The following is a 14,252-nucleotide window of genomic DNA, read 5'->3' as shown; positions in this document are numbered from 1 at the left end:
ATACAGTCCTTATACAGAGAGAAGTTTATCTTATTTCTATTTTTCCAAAATTTCAATATTTTTCTGATAGGATATTAGCACAATTAAAGCCATTTGTTTTGTGATCCTGGTACACATTTTGTGCGATCTTTTCACTAAATATCATTTCCTATAGCCCAAGAGCCACCTCCAGCTTGAAATTAAAAGCTAAAATAAAAGAATAAAAGATTATGAAATATTAACGAGAAGAAACAGCCACAGTCTAACGATTTCAAGGGGGAAATGTACATGTTAGAGTGAAAAATAACACAAAATTTGTGTACACTGCACAAAAAACATGCATAGAAAAAGCTTTATTCATCTGTTTGACTAGTAATTTACTCCAGTTAATTTGTTCTTTTCCATCTATGTAGGCTTCCTCTTCTTAGAAGTCAGACCTGAAATTATTTTGGTAAACAACCCATGACACAAAATCCATTGACAGCTTCCTTATGACGGCCAGATTCTCATACAACAATTTACAAAAAAAATACTATTAAAATGTGTGAAAGTGTTGCTTACGGGGAGACTAACCACAATTCAAGCTATTTTCTTTGAATTTCCCTAACTTGAGCCTTTTCCAATACAATTGTCTAACGCTGCCTGTAATTGGCAAGTGAGTCATAAGGGTAGAAACAGCTGAAAACAAAAAAATGGAAGTTAAGAGTAAAGAGCAGCAAAGTTATCAAGACACGAGTGATGCTTCTTTTTGTATTGAAATCAGTTTTGAAATCAGTTCTCAACAAGGCTTACATTCCTAAAATCAGCTAGGAAAGAGAGGAAGGGAAAGACATTTATCTTGATGAACCTTCTGATGCTACCACAACTCAATGATAAAACAGATCTCTTTCTCTTGATTCTATGGGATATCACACCCGTGCATAAGTAGTACATAATGACAGGATGAGGGGTAATGGTTTTAAAATAGAGGGAGGTAGATTCAGACTGGACTGGACAGGAAAAAAAAAAATTGAAATTAGATTGGTGGAACACTGGAACAGGTGGTAGATGCCCCATCCCTGGAAACATTCAAGGCCAGGTTGGACAGGGCTCTGAGCAACCTGGTTTAGCTGAAGATGTCTCTGCTCCTTGTAGGGGGGTTGAACTAGATGATCTTTAAAGGTCCCTTCCAACCCAAACTATTCTATAATTCTGTGATTCTAAGTAACTAATAGGAAACATCACATGCCTCTATCAACTCAAGACCAAGTTCATTCCTATCTTCTAATGACAAAATCACAATGTTTACCGTGTCAGCATTTGCAAAATAATAAGGGAAGTCAGAATCACAGACTCTACTCAACTTTAGGAGGATCCAAACTACACTTCTGGAGAATGACCTGATTTTTCAGGTTAAAGGGCAAAGATTCTAACTAAGTATAAATGGATTTAATGTGTTCAAAGGGATGATAATGAAGGTGAAGGGCAATTGTTAGCAACAAAAAGTTATTTTTGCACAGATTATACTATGGATTGGAGGACTTTAGCCTTGGAATTAGAGGACTTAAATGGGAAGGAAAAGAACTGAGCTGCAGATCCTCCTCCCTGGTCAGATGTTTTCTCTATGTACCTTTCAGATTAGAAGATAACTGGAAAAATTCATATTTCCAGTATGTACACTGGAATACAGTTTAGATGGAATTTCAACACACTTGTGTAACTGTGTCCAGATCAAGACATGTATCCATATGTATACATAGACATTTTCATTTCAGAGACCTAGTCCAAGCCCTCACAGAGTGAGGCTCTAATCTTTAGACTGCCATGCAGAGGGGGTAGACTACACTATCAGGTGTAACTATTTAGGCTTCTTTGTAATTTCTGGTGGAGCTTAGGAGACCGGTGGCTGAGCTGCAACAGAGCTGAAAGTGAGAGATACTACCCAGTGCAGGTTCTGCTAAATAAGTGGACAACTTCAGTTTATCTATGGAGTGGAAGTATATCTTGTTAATATAAGTAATTTAAAATTAGCAGACCAGAAAGTACGTGTCCCAGAGTGTTTTCAGTTATGTTAGGCAGGTGTTTGGCTCCTAATCAAAACTCTAGACTGAGTTTCAGATCCCTTCCAAAAAACAGTAGTATCAAGCACACCTATGAAATTTATTCTAGTTTCATAGGTCTGGCAGGTCATAGAAAAATTCCCAACCCCATTTAAAGTGCACAGTATCTCTGTCCAGGAATCTCAAAATATGTTATAACACATGTTTACTTAAACTTCCGAGTTGTATTGTGAGACATTGAAGCCTTATTTCAGGCGGGCAGGGAAATACTAAGGGATCTGGACACACTTGCACAGCTGTGTTGAAACTGCATCTAAACTAGCAGATAAACATTCTGAGCTCCTCATTCACAGACACAGTTCTGCACCTTGGACATTTCCCAACAGCACGTAGAGGGAACCTGTCTCTTAGCACACAATCTGTGCCTCAGTTTCCATGGAAACTCAGTTTCCTCAGTTTTCAGAAGAAACCGAGGCATAAAGGGTAGAATGAAAATACGATGTCTCTGGTTGAGATATCTGAAGAAATCTAGACAATAAGGTGCAAATCTGCATATAATTCTTCTTCGTCTACACACAGCCTAAGAAGCCAAGTATATTGACCTTAATAGAAGAGTTTAATAGTTAAAAGTAAAAACAAATAACCTCACAGCAAAACAAAGAACCATTAAGCAGAAATTTTGTAGTGAAAATATTAATGTCTCTCATTCTCCAGTGAAATGTATTTTAGTGGAACTTCAGTGTTTGCTTTACACAAATGGTTATTCTTTTGCTTTAGAATATGGGCAGTAATGAAAGAAAGGACATTTTGATCCTGTTTCCAAAATTTTCTGCAGGGTGTGCTTGCAAAGACTGTTAGTAGGTGTTCTTTATTCATCATTTTCTCTCTTAAATTTAATTTTCTGTTACCTAAGAGATCCAAACTTGCTTACTCTCTTAAATTGAAATATAATAGCAAAAATGAACAGGAAGGTAAAACTGCAGATTTTCCTGCTGTAGAAGATTAAGGATGCTCCCCAATACCTAATGAACAACGGCCTCTCAGGTGGGGAGAGGAAGGCCAAGGGCTGCACTGCTAAGGACTTCACACTGCACAGGAGTGAAGCTGCACCTTAGATTTAGTGTGCAGCACTGGATTAAATATTTCTTTATATACGTCATAATTTCCTTCACAACACAATGCTTAAACAGAAAATAAAACCCCAGAATAGCCTTTTGCAAAGCACTGAGTTTTTAAAATACACCTTTCTAAAAAAAAAAATTACAATTTTAATTTTAAATTTTGTATTACAATAAAAATTAGGATGTCTGCAACTCTTAAGCTTATTACAGTATTTTACACAAATAATAAAACATACAGAGTCCATCTCATATATTAATGAGTTTAAAAGGGTTTATTTTCATATAGTCAGTGAGAAAATATTTGTAATTCTTCAAATTGTATTATAAATATATTACAATGTCAGGTACTCTGTTTATTTCTCACCAAATAATCACAGAATCATAGAATGGTTTGGGTTGGAAGGGACCTTTAAAGGTCATCTAGTCCAGCCCCCTGCAAGGAGCAGGGACATTTCCAACCAGAACAGGTTGCTCAGGGCCCCATCCGACCTGGCCTTGAATGTTTCCAGGGATGGGGCATCCACCACCTCTCTGAGAAACCTGTGCCTGTGTTCCACCACACTCATTGTAAAAAATTTTGCATCTAGTCTGAATCTACCTCCTTCTAGTTTAAAAACACTACCCTTTGTCCTACCACTACAGGCTCTGCTGAAGAGTTTCTTCCCATCTTTCCTGTAGGCCCCCTTGAGGTACTGGAAGGCCGCTAAAAGGTCTCCCCAGAGCCTTCTCTTCTCCAGGCTGAACAGCCCCAACTCTCTCAGCCTGTCCTCACAGGAGAGGTGCTCCAACCCTCTGATCATATTCATGGCTCTCCTCTGGGAACAAATAGATACTAGTATCTTCCAAATACAAGTATCCCCTATTTTGTTTAAATTATTTAGTTTCCATCTGAACTGAAATATTATGATCTGTTAGTATCATCTATATAGCTCCAGCAAGTTACTGCACTGATGAATGGGGTAGGAAATATAAAACACAGGATAACTCCAGTGAAAATGAACAATTTAGATGCTGGACTGCCTCATAGGCTAGGCATACTATTCATTGATGTCCTTGAAAAGGTTGTGTACCTGAAAAATGTCCAAGAACCTTTATGAGTTTTGCCCATAGTTACTGCAGGATATACTTTCAATTAAACCTCCACTCATTTTCCATTACACACCTGGAAATGCAGTTTGCAATGGTAGCACAGATAGTCTGTACACCACCTTTAGCAAGCTACACAGAAACAGAATAGTAACTTGCCCACAATACCATAGAATCATAGAATATCTCAAGTTGGAAGGGACCCATAAGAATGATCAAGTCAAACTCCCTGTTCCTTGCAGGACCATATGGATATCATATGCATATGAAAATTCCACATTACTGAAATTGTGTGTGTTCAGTAGGGTTAGACCAGGTAAATATGCAACAGTAAACCAAAAAAGAAATGTTCACTATTTGAAAAACAGGCTCTACTGCAAGACAGTCTTTGACATCCTTTATTATAAGGCTTTTGCCTATCTCTCTCCTTACTGCTCACACCACTCTCCTCCTCCACTACACTTTGCTAGACAAGTCTTCTCCATTTTCTTTTCATCCTAACTTCTATGGCTAACATTTCCTAGTAATAGCTATCTAAAAAAGCCTTCTGAGCTCAGATAGGGACTTTCCCCTTTCTCCTTCCCCACCTAGGCACCTATTTCAACCACCCTTTTTAAGCTACTCCTAAGCATAAATTCGTAAGTTTCACAACTTATGAACAGTTCATAACAGTTCATAAGTTGGAAAAAATAAAAACAGACTTTCTTCCTTACAGTGGGACAAGTCATCTTTGTCCAGATTTTAATTATAATATTTTCTTATATAAACCACAAATGAAATCACAAGCTTTTGCATGTAACTCAAGTTTTTGGTGTGTAATGTACAGAACCTCTAAGTAATTTTACCTTTAAGTCATAACTAGAGAATTTTCTAGCATAAAGTTGCATGAAAACACAAATAATCTAGAACACAAGAGTTATTTCTCATTTAAAGGTGGTTTCGCAGCTCAAGGGAAGCCAACTTATTATTAGAAAAGTCATCACTAATATTTGCTTATTATAACCTTGCCCAAAGATTGTTTGTGTAGTATGCCTAGAGAAAATCATGGCATCCCTTGGGTATGCTGGTCTCTGAACAAAGACACTGTTGATGTCATTCACTGGCACCTTCCTTTTGGCATCACTGGAGGATGTATGATCCTCTTGCATCATACTCTTTTCAGGATTCAGGTCTTAATTAACGCTGTGAGTCATATTAGCCCCAGTGGTACAACCCTCTGTGCAGTCATTAATAACAGTTCCATTCTCCTAATTTCACAGAAAATGTGACCCAGCATATTTAAGAAGATTTAAATTTCAGACAAATAATTCAGCTTCACTACATGGAGTTTACAAAATGCAAGCATACAGATAGTCCTTGAGAAAAAGAAGAAAGAGAAATACATATAGAAAGGGAAGAGATTTTATTAGTAGAAAGCAATAGTTCAGATGCAGGATATAGTGAGTGAGTGTCTCCTGTGTATAAAAATAATTCAGAGGAAGGTTTAAAATCAGAAGTCACTAGAAGCTCTGATACAAATCCGGGATAACTACAAATAGAAAAGCCAGTATAAATATCTGAGCTGTTAGGAGCTCTTAAGGTCAGTGATAGTACAAGAGAAAGCAACATGAAGTGATCCAAAATTAATAAGCATGTATAATATGAGTCAGCAAAGAGATCTGACTAGGACTGAGACTAATAAAAGGGTATTTTTCCCCTTAAGTAATGTTTTTTAGGCCTTTTCCTCTCTTCTTTTTTTGAGTCAGACTAAGCCCCTGGGTATATGAATATACATCAGAAATATATTTTTTACAGAAACAACAGAACTCCCCAGAACAGCTAACCTTGATAATAGTTGAGAAAAATGTCTGAATTAGAAATCAGAAGTTAAATCAAACAATGAAAATAATATTTAAAAGCTTAATCAACATTGAGGTGTTTTTACTAATTTGAGACATTGTACTATTTTTTTAATCCATTGCCTTTGGCTGTGTCTGGCATTTGATACAAAAGGAATAGAAAGTTTTCTCAGGAACCACCTATGACCAACCACTCCTAGAATGCTGCTCTGAAGAAAGCAGTTTTGATAATTTTTTTTTTAATGTAAATTTTTTTAAGGTTTAAAAAAAAAGAAAAAATCAAACTCAAATATATAGAGAGAAATTAAGCATCACTTGCTTAAAAAAAAAGCATAGAAGGTTACCACAGTGTGTGTGTGTGTGTGTGTATATATATTAAAAAATTAGATTTCTTTATTTATATATAATCAGGACATGAAAGGTACATAAAGGTCACAGAACACTTCAGCAAGGCAAACATCTAAACCTAACAACCTCTGTAAGTCAGCTCCGTCCTTCTTGAAGTGGAGTAGAGGAATATTTCAACAGGTCATTTCAATCACTTTGCTGCAAAAAGGATCTTACATACTTGTTGTAATCATGTAATTAATGTTTGTAAATTCTTGTGACTTTCAGTCAATCAAAAAAAAAAATTAAAAAAAAATTTAGAGATGTTCTAACACTAAAGAGAAGTATCTCTGATCAGTATTAAGAAATGGGGGAGGGAGGAGGATGTAAGTTATTTCCACCTCTTTGGGGATGAATTTCACTCTGCATGAAATGGCAACATTGATAAAGATGTCATGCAGAAGTCTTCCTGATATGCATCCTGAAAGGATGGCATGCAGCTAAAAATGATAAGTATTGTACATTCAGTGCAGCACTGGCAGTAATGCCAACTCCAAGCATTAAAGATATCATAAGTCACATCCACCAAAATTAAAAAAAAAAATAGTTTAAGATCATAAGTCTTTAGCCACTAATACATCTGGAGGACTTCTTATTTGCCTTCAAGATGCATTGACTTGATCATTTAAAATTATCTGAGATCTTCTGAAGACTACAAAACTCCTTAAAAAAAAAAAAAAAAGATAAACTGGACTGAAGGAACATCCTTTCTCTAATTTCATCTTCTTTTACACCAGGGAATGCACCCTTCTTCTTCCACATTAACAGAAAAACTCTTCTGGAATTTTGTCTACAGTAAGCATGCAATACTTATTTAATTTTCCCAAAAGTTTTAAGATCAAACTACCACAGACACACACAAACCCCTACATTAACCTTGAGTCTCAAGAAAATACAAAATTTGGTTCAGATAACTTAGAAACATCAGACTTATACAGGTTGATGGGAAAATTATAGAAAAACCAGCATGTTCACAAAGGTCCTCACGTGACTTATAATATTTTGTAATAATACAAGGTCTACTGAGTGCTACATAAACACATGCCCACTGAATTAAAACAGGAAAACAAACAAAAAAAATCATATCTATTTTACTCTCATTTGACTGAAGCAGAGAAGCTGTGGCCCAGATAACGCTGATGTACATTAGTTAAGCATGTTAAGGAAGCTATGGGAACTGGAAGAGTGTGCTCCTGCTAAGAACAAAAGGCAGGAAAATGGGTACCTCCTGTGGTACCCATGCACAGAACACTGACTAAGGAAAATCTCATTGCCTGCAAGAAAGGTAATCTTCAGGATAGCGTGCAGCAGAAGTTTCACTCTTGGATTGATTCTTCAGTTGTGTGAAACTGTACTGATAAAAGGACTGCTTGGGTGGGATTCTTCTCCACCAGCTTTACACACCTACAGTACAGACCTTTACATCGAGGTTCCTCTGACAGAAAAAGAGAAAAGTCAGTACTTCTGGGCTGTAGTTCATCCCATTTTAAAGTCTTACTCAGAACATGTCAGGTCATCCCTAACTGAGAAATGCCTGTTTTGTTCTATTGAACAAAAAAGGAGCTTAGGACGACCAGCTGAGTAGATGTCTACAGTTAGGTGAATTAATCCCTCTTTCTTCTCTTTTTCACTTTAAATGACACGTCCAAACTCATCTGCAAGTCTATGTGGATATGTAATTGCTCAGGGAATCTCAATCTCCTGTTCCATCCTTTAAGCCTATTTCTAATAGCTTTACTCTGTAAAAACCATGTTTATGAATTCATCCGGATCTCCCTGTGCATGTTTAGCCAGTATCTTCCGAAAAGCACTCTAAACTCTTATACAAGTCAGAGTGATGTGAATAGGAATCATAAGAAGCAATTACAAAGGTTTGGTGTCTTATGTGATAGAAGAGAAAGGGTCTGCTGGCAAAAACACTTCAAAGAAATAGCTACTTCTTATTTAAAGCATAAAGAATTGTGAGGTTACAAAGCAGCATGGTCTTCACACTAACAGTTCAGGATTAACTTTGCTGATACAAAACATGATTGAAATACAGATTAAATTAGCAAGTCAGAAATAGAATAAGCATGGAAATTAATCTGATTCACACATGGCTACATTTGTTAAAGGAGAAGAATCAGCTGCTACCATCAAGAAAGACCGAGTAACTAAAAAGATGAAGAGACAAAATATCAACAGATGTAGTTAGCAATAATACCAAAATGAACATTATGACTTCAATTATATCAGTATGTTTAAATCTCATTTAAAAAAAGGTCTACTTCTTGTTTCCCCAAGATCACTACCGACTGTAGAGTACAGTGATCTTCAGGCCATAAACATTCATGTGCGTCACTTGGAGGAATATTTTCCAATCTATTTATAACTTGATTTGTTACTTGACCGTGGTTCCTAATCTGTCTGTCAATATTATAAGCATCTGCCCTACGCCAACGAACTAATGAGTTCATCTTCTACCATGAAGTCACGAGCCATCTTTCTGCATGTCATGTCCTGTACACATCAAGCTGACACTGCCCATAAGCATACAGGCAGCAAAAATAACAATAAAAGCATGTTTCAATAATAAATAAAGATTTTTAAATGATAAATAGAAAACCTAACCCATTAGTACTCACCACCAAGGCTTTAGATCTGTTACTCAGAAGTTTTTCAATATCTCTGGCTGCAATTTCCACTAGCTGACGAGGGTTGTTGGCTTCTACAGTATACAAATCTCTGTTTTTGAAATAAATCTGCAAGAGGGAAAAATGGAAATAAATCAAAATGGCAACAGACATTCAAAATAAGTAACGTGACTTGACAGAACAGGAATCAGGATGTCCTCTATTCTTACTGGAGAGCTTCAGAAACACTATTGCTAGGAAAATCCAGACGTGCCTTGTGAAATAAATACATCACCTTTTTGTTTGAGAGGTACAAGATGTCACCAAAAATCATTTAATAAATCTTCAAAACTGACTGTTTGTAGTGATGGACTATTCAACTGCTAAATGCTAAGCACTCTGATTCTCATAGGCTGCTGAAAGAAAAGTAAATTGGAGATCCTTTGAAATGACTGAAGTTGAAATCAAATAGTTATTGCTGGATCTAATTCTTCCTTGAATGCTGAACAACAAACATACTGTTTGAAGTAAATAATTTCAGTTATGCTAATGTAATCAATGTAGTCCCTTATCTATTTATTCATATTGTATTGTTAGTACTCGTGAGGAAAGAAGAGGAAGAAAACAAATAAGAAAAGAGGAAAAAAGGAAATGTGGAAAAAAATGAAAGGGGAAAAGAGATGGGGGAAAGAGGGGAAAGGAGTCATAATTGTGTTTCTCCTCTGTCACGAATAAAGGTTATCTCTGGTGAGGAGCCATTAACTGTTTCCAAAGCAGAACATATATAAAAAGGAGATAATTTGATTTGTTAAATAAAGTCACTACAATGAAACACATGCAACCTCAAGAAGTAAAGAAGAAAAAAAGTAGCAAGAAATCCATTTGTCTATCTCTGTCCTATTAGAACTGGATAAAGAAAAAGTACATTATTTAGGAAAACAAAACAAAAAAAAAAAGTGGGTATCTTGTGGCTAGATGGGCAAATGAGGAAAACTAATTTATGCAACCAACAGATGGCCTGAGTTTACTCAAGTACTCTGCCTCTCCGCAATGCTGCCGGGTGGGGGCTGTGCTGTCTCCAGGGGAGTAATTCCAGGCACAGGCAGGAACGGGTCCAGCGCTAATGCACTGGCTGCCATCCAGCACAAGAGCCGAGAAACGGTAGACCAGACTGAGTCTACCAGCCCTGCCAGGTTGCTCGGGTTAAAGCTATGGAGACCTTAAAGAAACTCACCAAAATATGTATCTGATGCTTGCAGCTGATGGGTACTTATCACAAATAAATTTCTGACAAGTACAGTTATAGCTGCAAATTTTTATTGAGCATGTCTCATAAGCTGTCATAGGCTTTCATCACTTCTGAATTTCACAACGCTTATGTTGGATTTTGGGGTTTTTTTGGTCAGAAATTGTCTCTCCTTTCCACTAGTAACTGAGTAATTGGAATATGCTTTAAATCTTCATAGAGGAGTAATTATTTCTAAAATTCAGTGCATCATGAGCAGAAAACCACTACAAAAGAAGATTATTTCTAACAAATCCCTGTGTTGAGTTTTGGTGGTGGGGGTGGCTACAGTGGCAGCTTATCCGAGAAGCTGCTAGAAGTTTCTCCTTTGTCTGGTGGTCCTGGCCAGCTCCAGGGCGAAACTGCTACTGGTCAGAGCTCAGCCAGTTGGCAATGGTGATAATGCCTCTGTGATAACATATTTAAGAAAGGGGAAAAAAAGCAGCAATGCAGGGAGAGAGGGAAGAGGTGCAGGCCTTGTCCCCAGCCTGGTAGTGGAGAGAGAGGAGCAAGAAGATGTAACCAAAACAGCTCTGCAGACGCCAAGGTCAGCGAAGAAGGAGAGGGAGGAGTAATGCTGCTCCTGGCCAAGATTCCCCTGCAGCCCATGGTGTAGCCCATGGTGAAGCAGGCTGTGCCCCTGCAGCCCATGGAGGCCCACGAAGGAGCAGAGATCCACCTGCAGCCCGGGGAGGACCCCACGCTGGGGAAGGGCCCGCTGGGGCAGCCATTCTGGAGGGACTGCACCCTGTGGAAAAGGACCCACGTTGGAGCAGTTCATGAAGAACTGTAGCCCATGGGAGGGACCCCACGGTGAAGAAGCTTGTGGAGGACTGTCTCTTGTGGGAAAGACTCCACCTTGGAGCAGGGGGAAGAGTGTGAGGAGTCCTCCCTGTGAGGAAGAAGAAGCAGCAGAGACAATGTGTGGTGAACTGACCGCAAGCCCTATTGCCCATCCCCCTGCATCACTCAAGGGTGGAGGGTGGGTGGTGGTGGGAAGGAGATAATTTGAGAGTGCAGCTAAGCCTGGGAAGAAAGTGTTCTTAAGATTTGGTTTTCTTTCTCACTATCCTACTCTTCTTTGATTGTTAATAAATTAAGTTAATTTTGCTCAAGTTGAGTCTGTTTTTCCCATTACAGTAACTGGTGAATGATCTCTCCCTGTCCTTATCTCGACCCACAAGCCTTTCACTATATTTTCTCTCCATCGAGAGGCAGAGTGAGCAAGCGGCTGTGTAGTGCTTAGCTGCTGGGTGGGGCTAAACCGCTACAACCTCCAGTTACAGTTGGAATGGTTTCAATGTGCCATATTTGCAAAGCTACCACACAGAAACTTTATCTGAGGTATAACCTAAAACCGGTCTTTTTCTTTTTTTCTTTATTTTGAGCACAGATTTCTACTGGTAGAAATTGCCTATGGGCCAATCTTTAATTTTAAAAATATCCTACATAATTTCTTACATTTTGCTTTGGCACACATAAAATTTGCACAGTCAGCAGTGAGATTCAGAGTTAAATTGCTGTAGTGACCAGAGGAGCCCTACAGTCCAACAAGCAAGGCAAAAGTTGAAATAAGTTTTATAGATTCAGGTCTTTTAGTACCTAAAGGGGGCTTCTAAGAAAAATGAAGATAGATAAACTCTTAAGCAGGGTCTGTTGTGATAGGATAAGGGGTAATGGTTTTAAAATAGAGGGAGATAGATTCAGACTTGATATAAGAAGAAAATATTTACACAGTGAGGGTGGTGGAACACTGGAACAGGTTACCCAGAGAGGTGGTTAATGCCCCATCCCTGGAAATATTCAAGGCCAGGTTGGATGGGACTCTGAGCAACCTAATCTGGTTGGAGATGTCCCTGCCCCTTGCAGGGTGTTCGGACTAGATGACCTTTGAAGGTCCCTTCCAATCCAAACTATTCTATGATTCTATGATTCAGATGGTTTTAATCAGGAATGGAAATTTCACAGAAGTATCTAAATTGGAGGGACCATCAAATCTGACAAAACTATCAGATTTCCCATCATCAACAAATATTCATACTGATCATATAAGGAACAGGCACTTGAATATGGATGTTACCAGGCATTCATGTCTTGTTCTTTGAAAACAAATGCCAAATTCTTTAAACATCACTCGTGAATACCTGTAGTACACCTGCATCAAATGATACTGAACTTATAGAAGAATGGTCACAAAACTTTGCAAATAGGCTAGAAAACTGTAAAATAACTTTCAGTGAAATTTTAAAGTAACAAAAGAAGTAACGTTAAATCATTCATTTATTTTATTTGTGAAAATGTTTGTTTTGCTTTATCTACATTTGTCTCGGTTTCTCTTTTTTCAGATTTATTCATGCAACTGCTTTTCATTTGCTACTCAATAGTGAAAGGAATAAGAAAATTTAAATATAATCTCTTTTCATTTGGGAGTTTCAACTGGGCAAAAACATCTTAAAATTTGGAGAAAATAGTAGTTCATTGCAAAAATGCCATTTCATTGTAATTAAATTTTTCACTTGATATTATAAATAAACACTAAGAAGGCCACAAGCAAAGAAAACACATAGTTAGGGAACAGGCAAATATGTGTTCAAGTAATGCAGGTTTGGGGCAGATGGTTTATAGGGATGACTGGAAGACCACACTGACCAGCTATATAAGGACGAGCACTGTAGTGTTGATTCTTTGACATACTTGAGCATTTAGTGAAATATGGTTTCTAACAGGCTGTGATGTAACAGTCTCAGTAGAAGTTAAGGTGATGGCATACTGCATCCACACAACCATGATTTTGCACCTCACTGACCAGAAACACAACACAAATAATTAACTAGATATATGTTTCAATATACAGCAAAGTTAGAGTAAGTAATACTGGTAAGGGTTCAAGAATTTGGATGAAAAATTTGCATTTTCATCCCCTTATCTAATTCACTCATATAGCAAACATACGATCCTATAAACCCCAATCTGAAAGCACTCAAATTTTTCATATATCCCATTCCTATAGGGAAGTTGTTCCCATACCTGCAAGCTTGAACAGTTTGAAAGCTGCAGACTATCAAAGAATGGTCTAGTGGGTGCATTTGTAGAAAAAAAAAAAGAAACATTTTCATTTTTCTTCTCCAGCACCAGCTATCAGAATAGTTCAAAAGTCTGTATCATTTAACAAGGAGATCACTACTACAAGATATAGGACTCTATTCACACTTCAACTTAAAACCTTTGTAACAGGCATTGTGGGTCCTACAACTGAGAAAGCCGGACTCCAAGGCTGGCTCCACAAGCTGTTATCTGTCAGTGATTAAAAATAATATTAAAAAAAAGTTCAAAAAACAAAAAAAAAACCCTTTGAGTTTAGCACAAGGTCCCACATATACTTGAGTTCATGCCTCTTTCCTCTCCTCTTCACTTTATCCCAAGTCAGGGTGCGGAGCACCTATCTCCCCTGCATCTACCATCAGTGGAAGATTCATCCCACAGGCTCCTAAACAAAAGACATCAGAAATAACTCGGAATTTCACACACTTTATTTTCCTGAAGCATGAGACCTGTCTCAACTACCAAGGAACAGTGTAAGAAATATTCAGTAATTATTTAAGAGGTGTGTACATAATTTATTTGTTGCCCGCTCCTCTTTTCTTTAATTCAGCCATAGCACTGCAGCAGTTCAGCACAACACATGGGGAAATGATATGTGCTTCAGGATTTGGCACCCCGTGACAAACTTTTCCTTCTCCAAGCCTCCCACTTAGCGGTCAAATACAATTAGCAAAAGTTCATCTCAAAAAGCCATAAAGGGTCTTACCAGAAAAGGTGTGCTCATTCATCTTTCAAAATACAGTTTGGCAGGCTTTGTGGATTGTTAGGAAGAGCTAATTTGAATACATTTTATTAAATTGCTT

At 37.7% G+C, this 14,252-nt stretch overlaps 1 protein-coding gene across 3 annotated transcripts in view; it reads right to left on the bottom strand.

The window, feature by feature from the left end:
- The window catches only part of CACNA2D1 (calcium voltage-gated channel auxiliary subunit alpha2delta 1), a 405,284-nt gene that overhangs the window by 323,485 nt on the left and 67,547 nt on the right, over positions 1–14,252 (bottom strand). For all 3 annotated transcript variants that reach the window (XM_086745696.1, XM_086745707.1, XM_086745713.1), the window contains exon 3: positions 9,075–9,191. In XM_086745696.1, the coding sequence (XP_086601822.1) occupies positions 9,075–9,191 (117 nt within the window). The remainder of the gene's footprint in view (positions 1–9,074; positions 9,192–14,252) is intronic.

This window comes from Chlamydotis macqueenii, chromosome 1 (assembly GCF_036417535.1).
Source record: "Chlamydotis macqueenii isolate bChlMac1 chromosome 1, bChlMac1.mat, whole genome shotgun sequence".
NCBI lineage: Eukaryota > Metazoa > Chordata > Aves > Otidiformes > Otididae > Chlamydotis > Chlamydotis macqueenii.
This window is presented reverse-complemented; position numbering and strand designations above follow the sequence as displayed.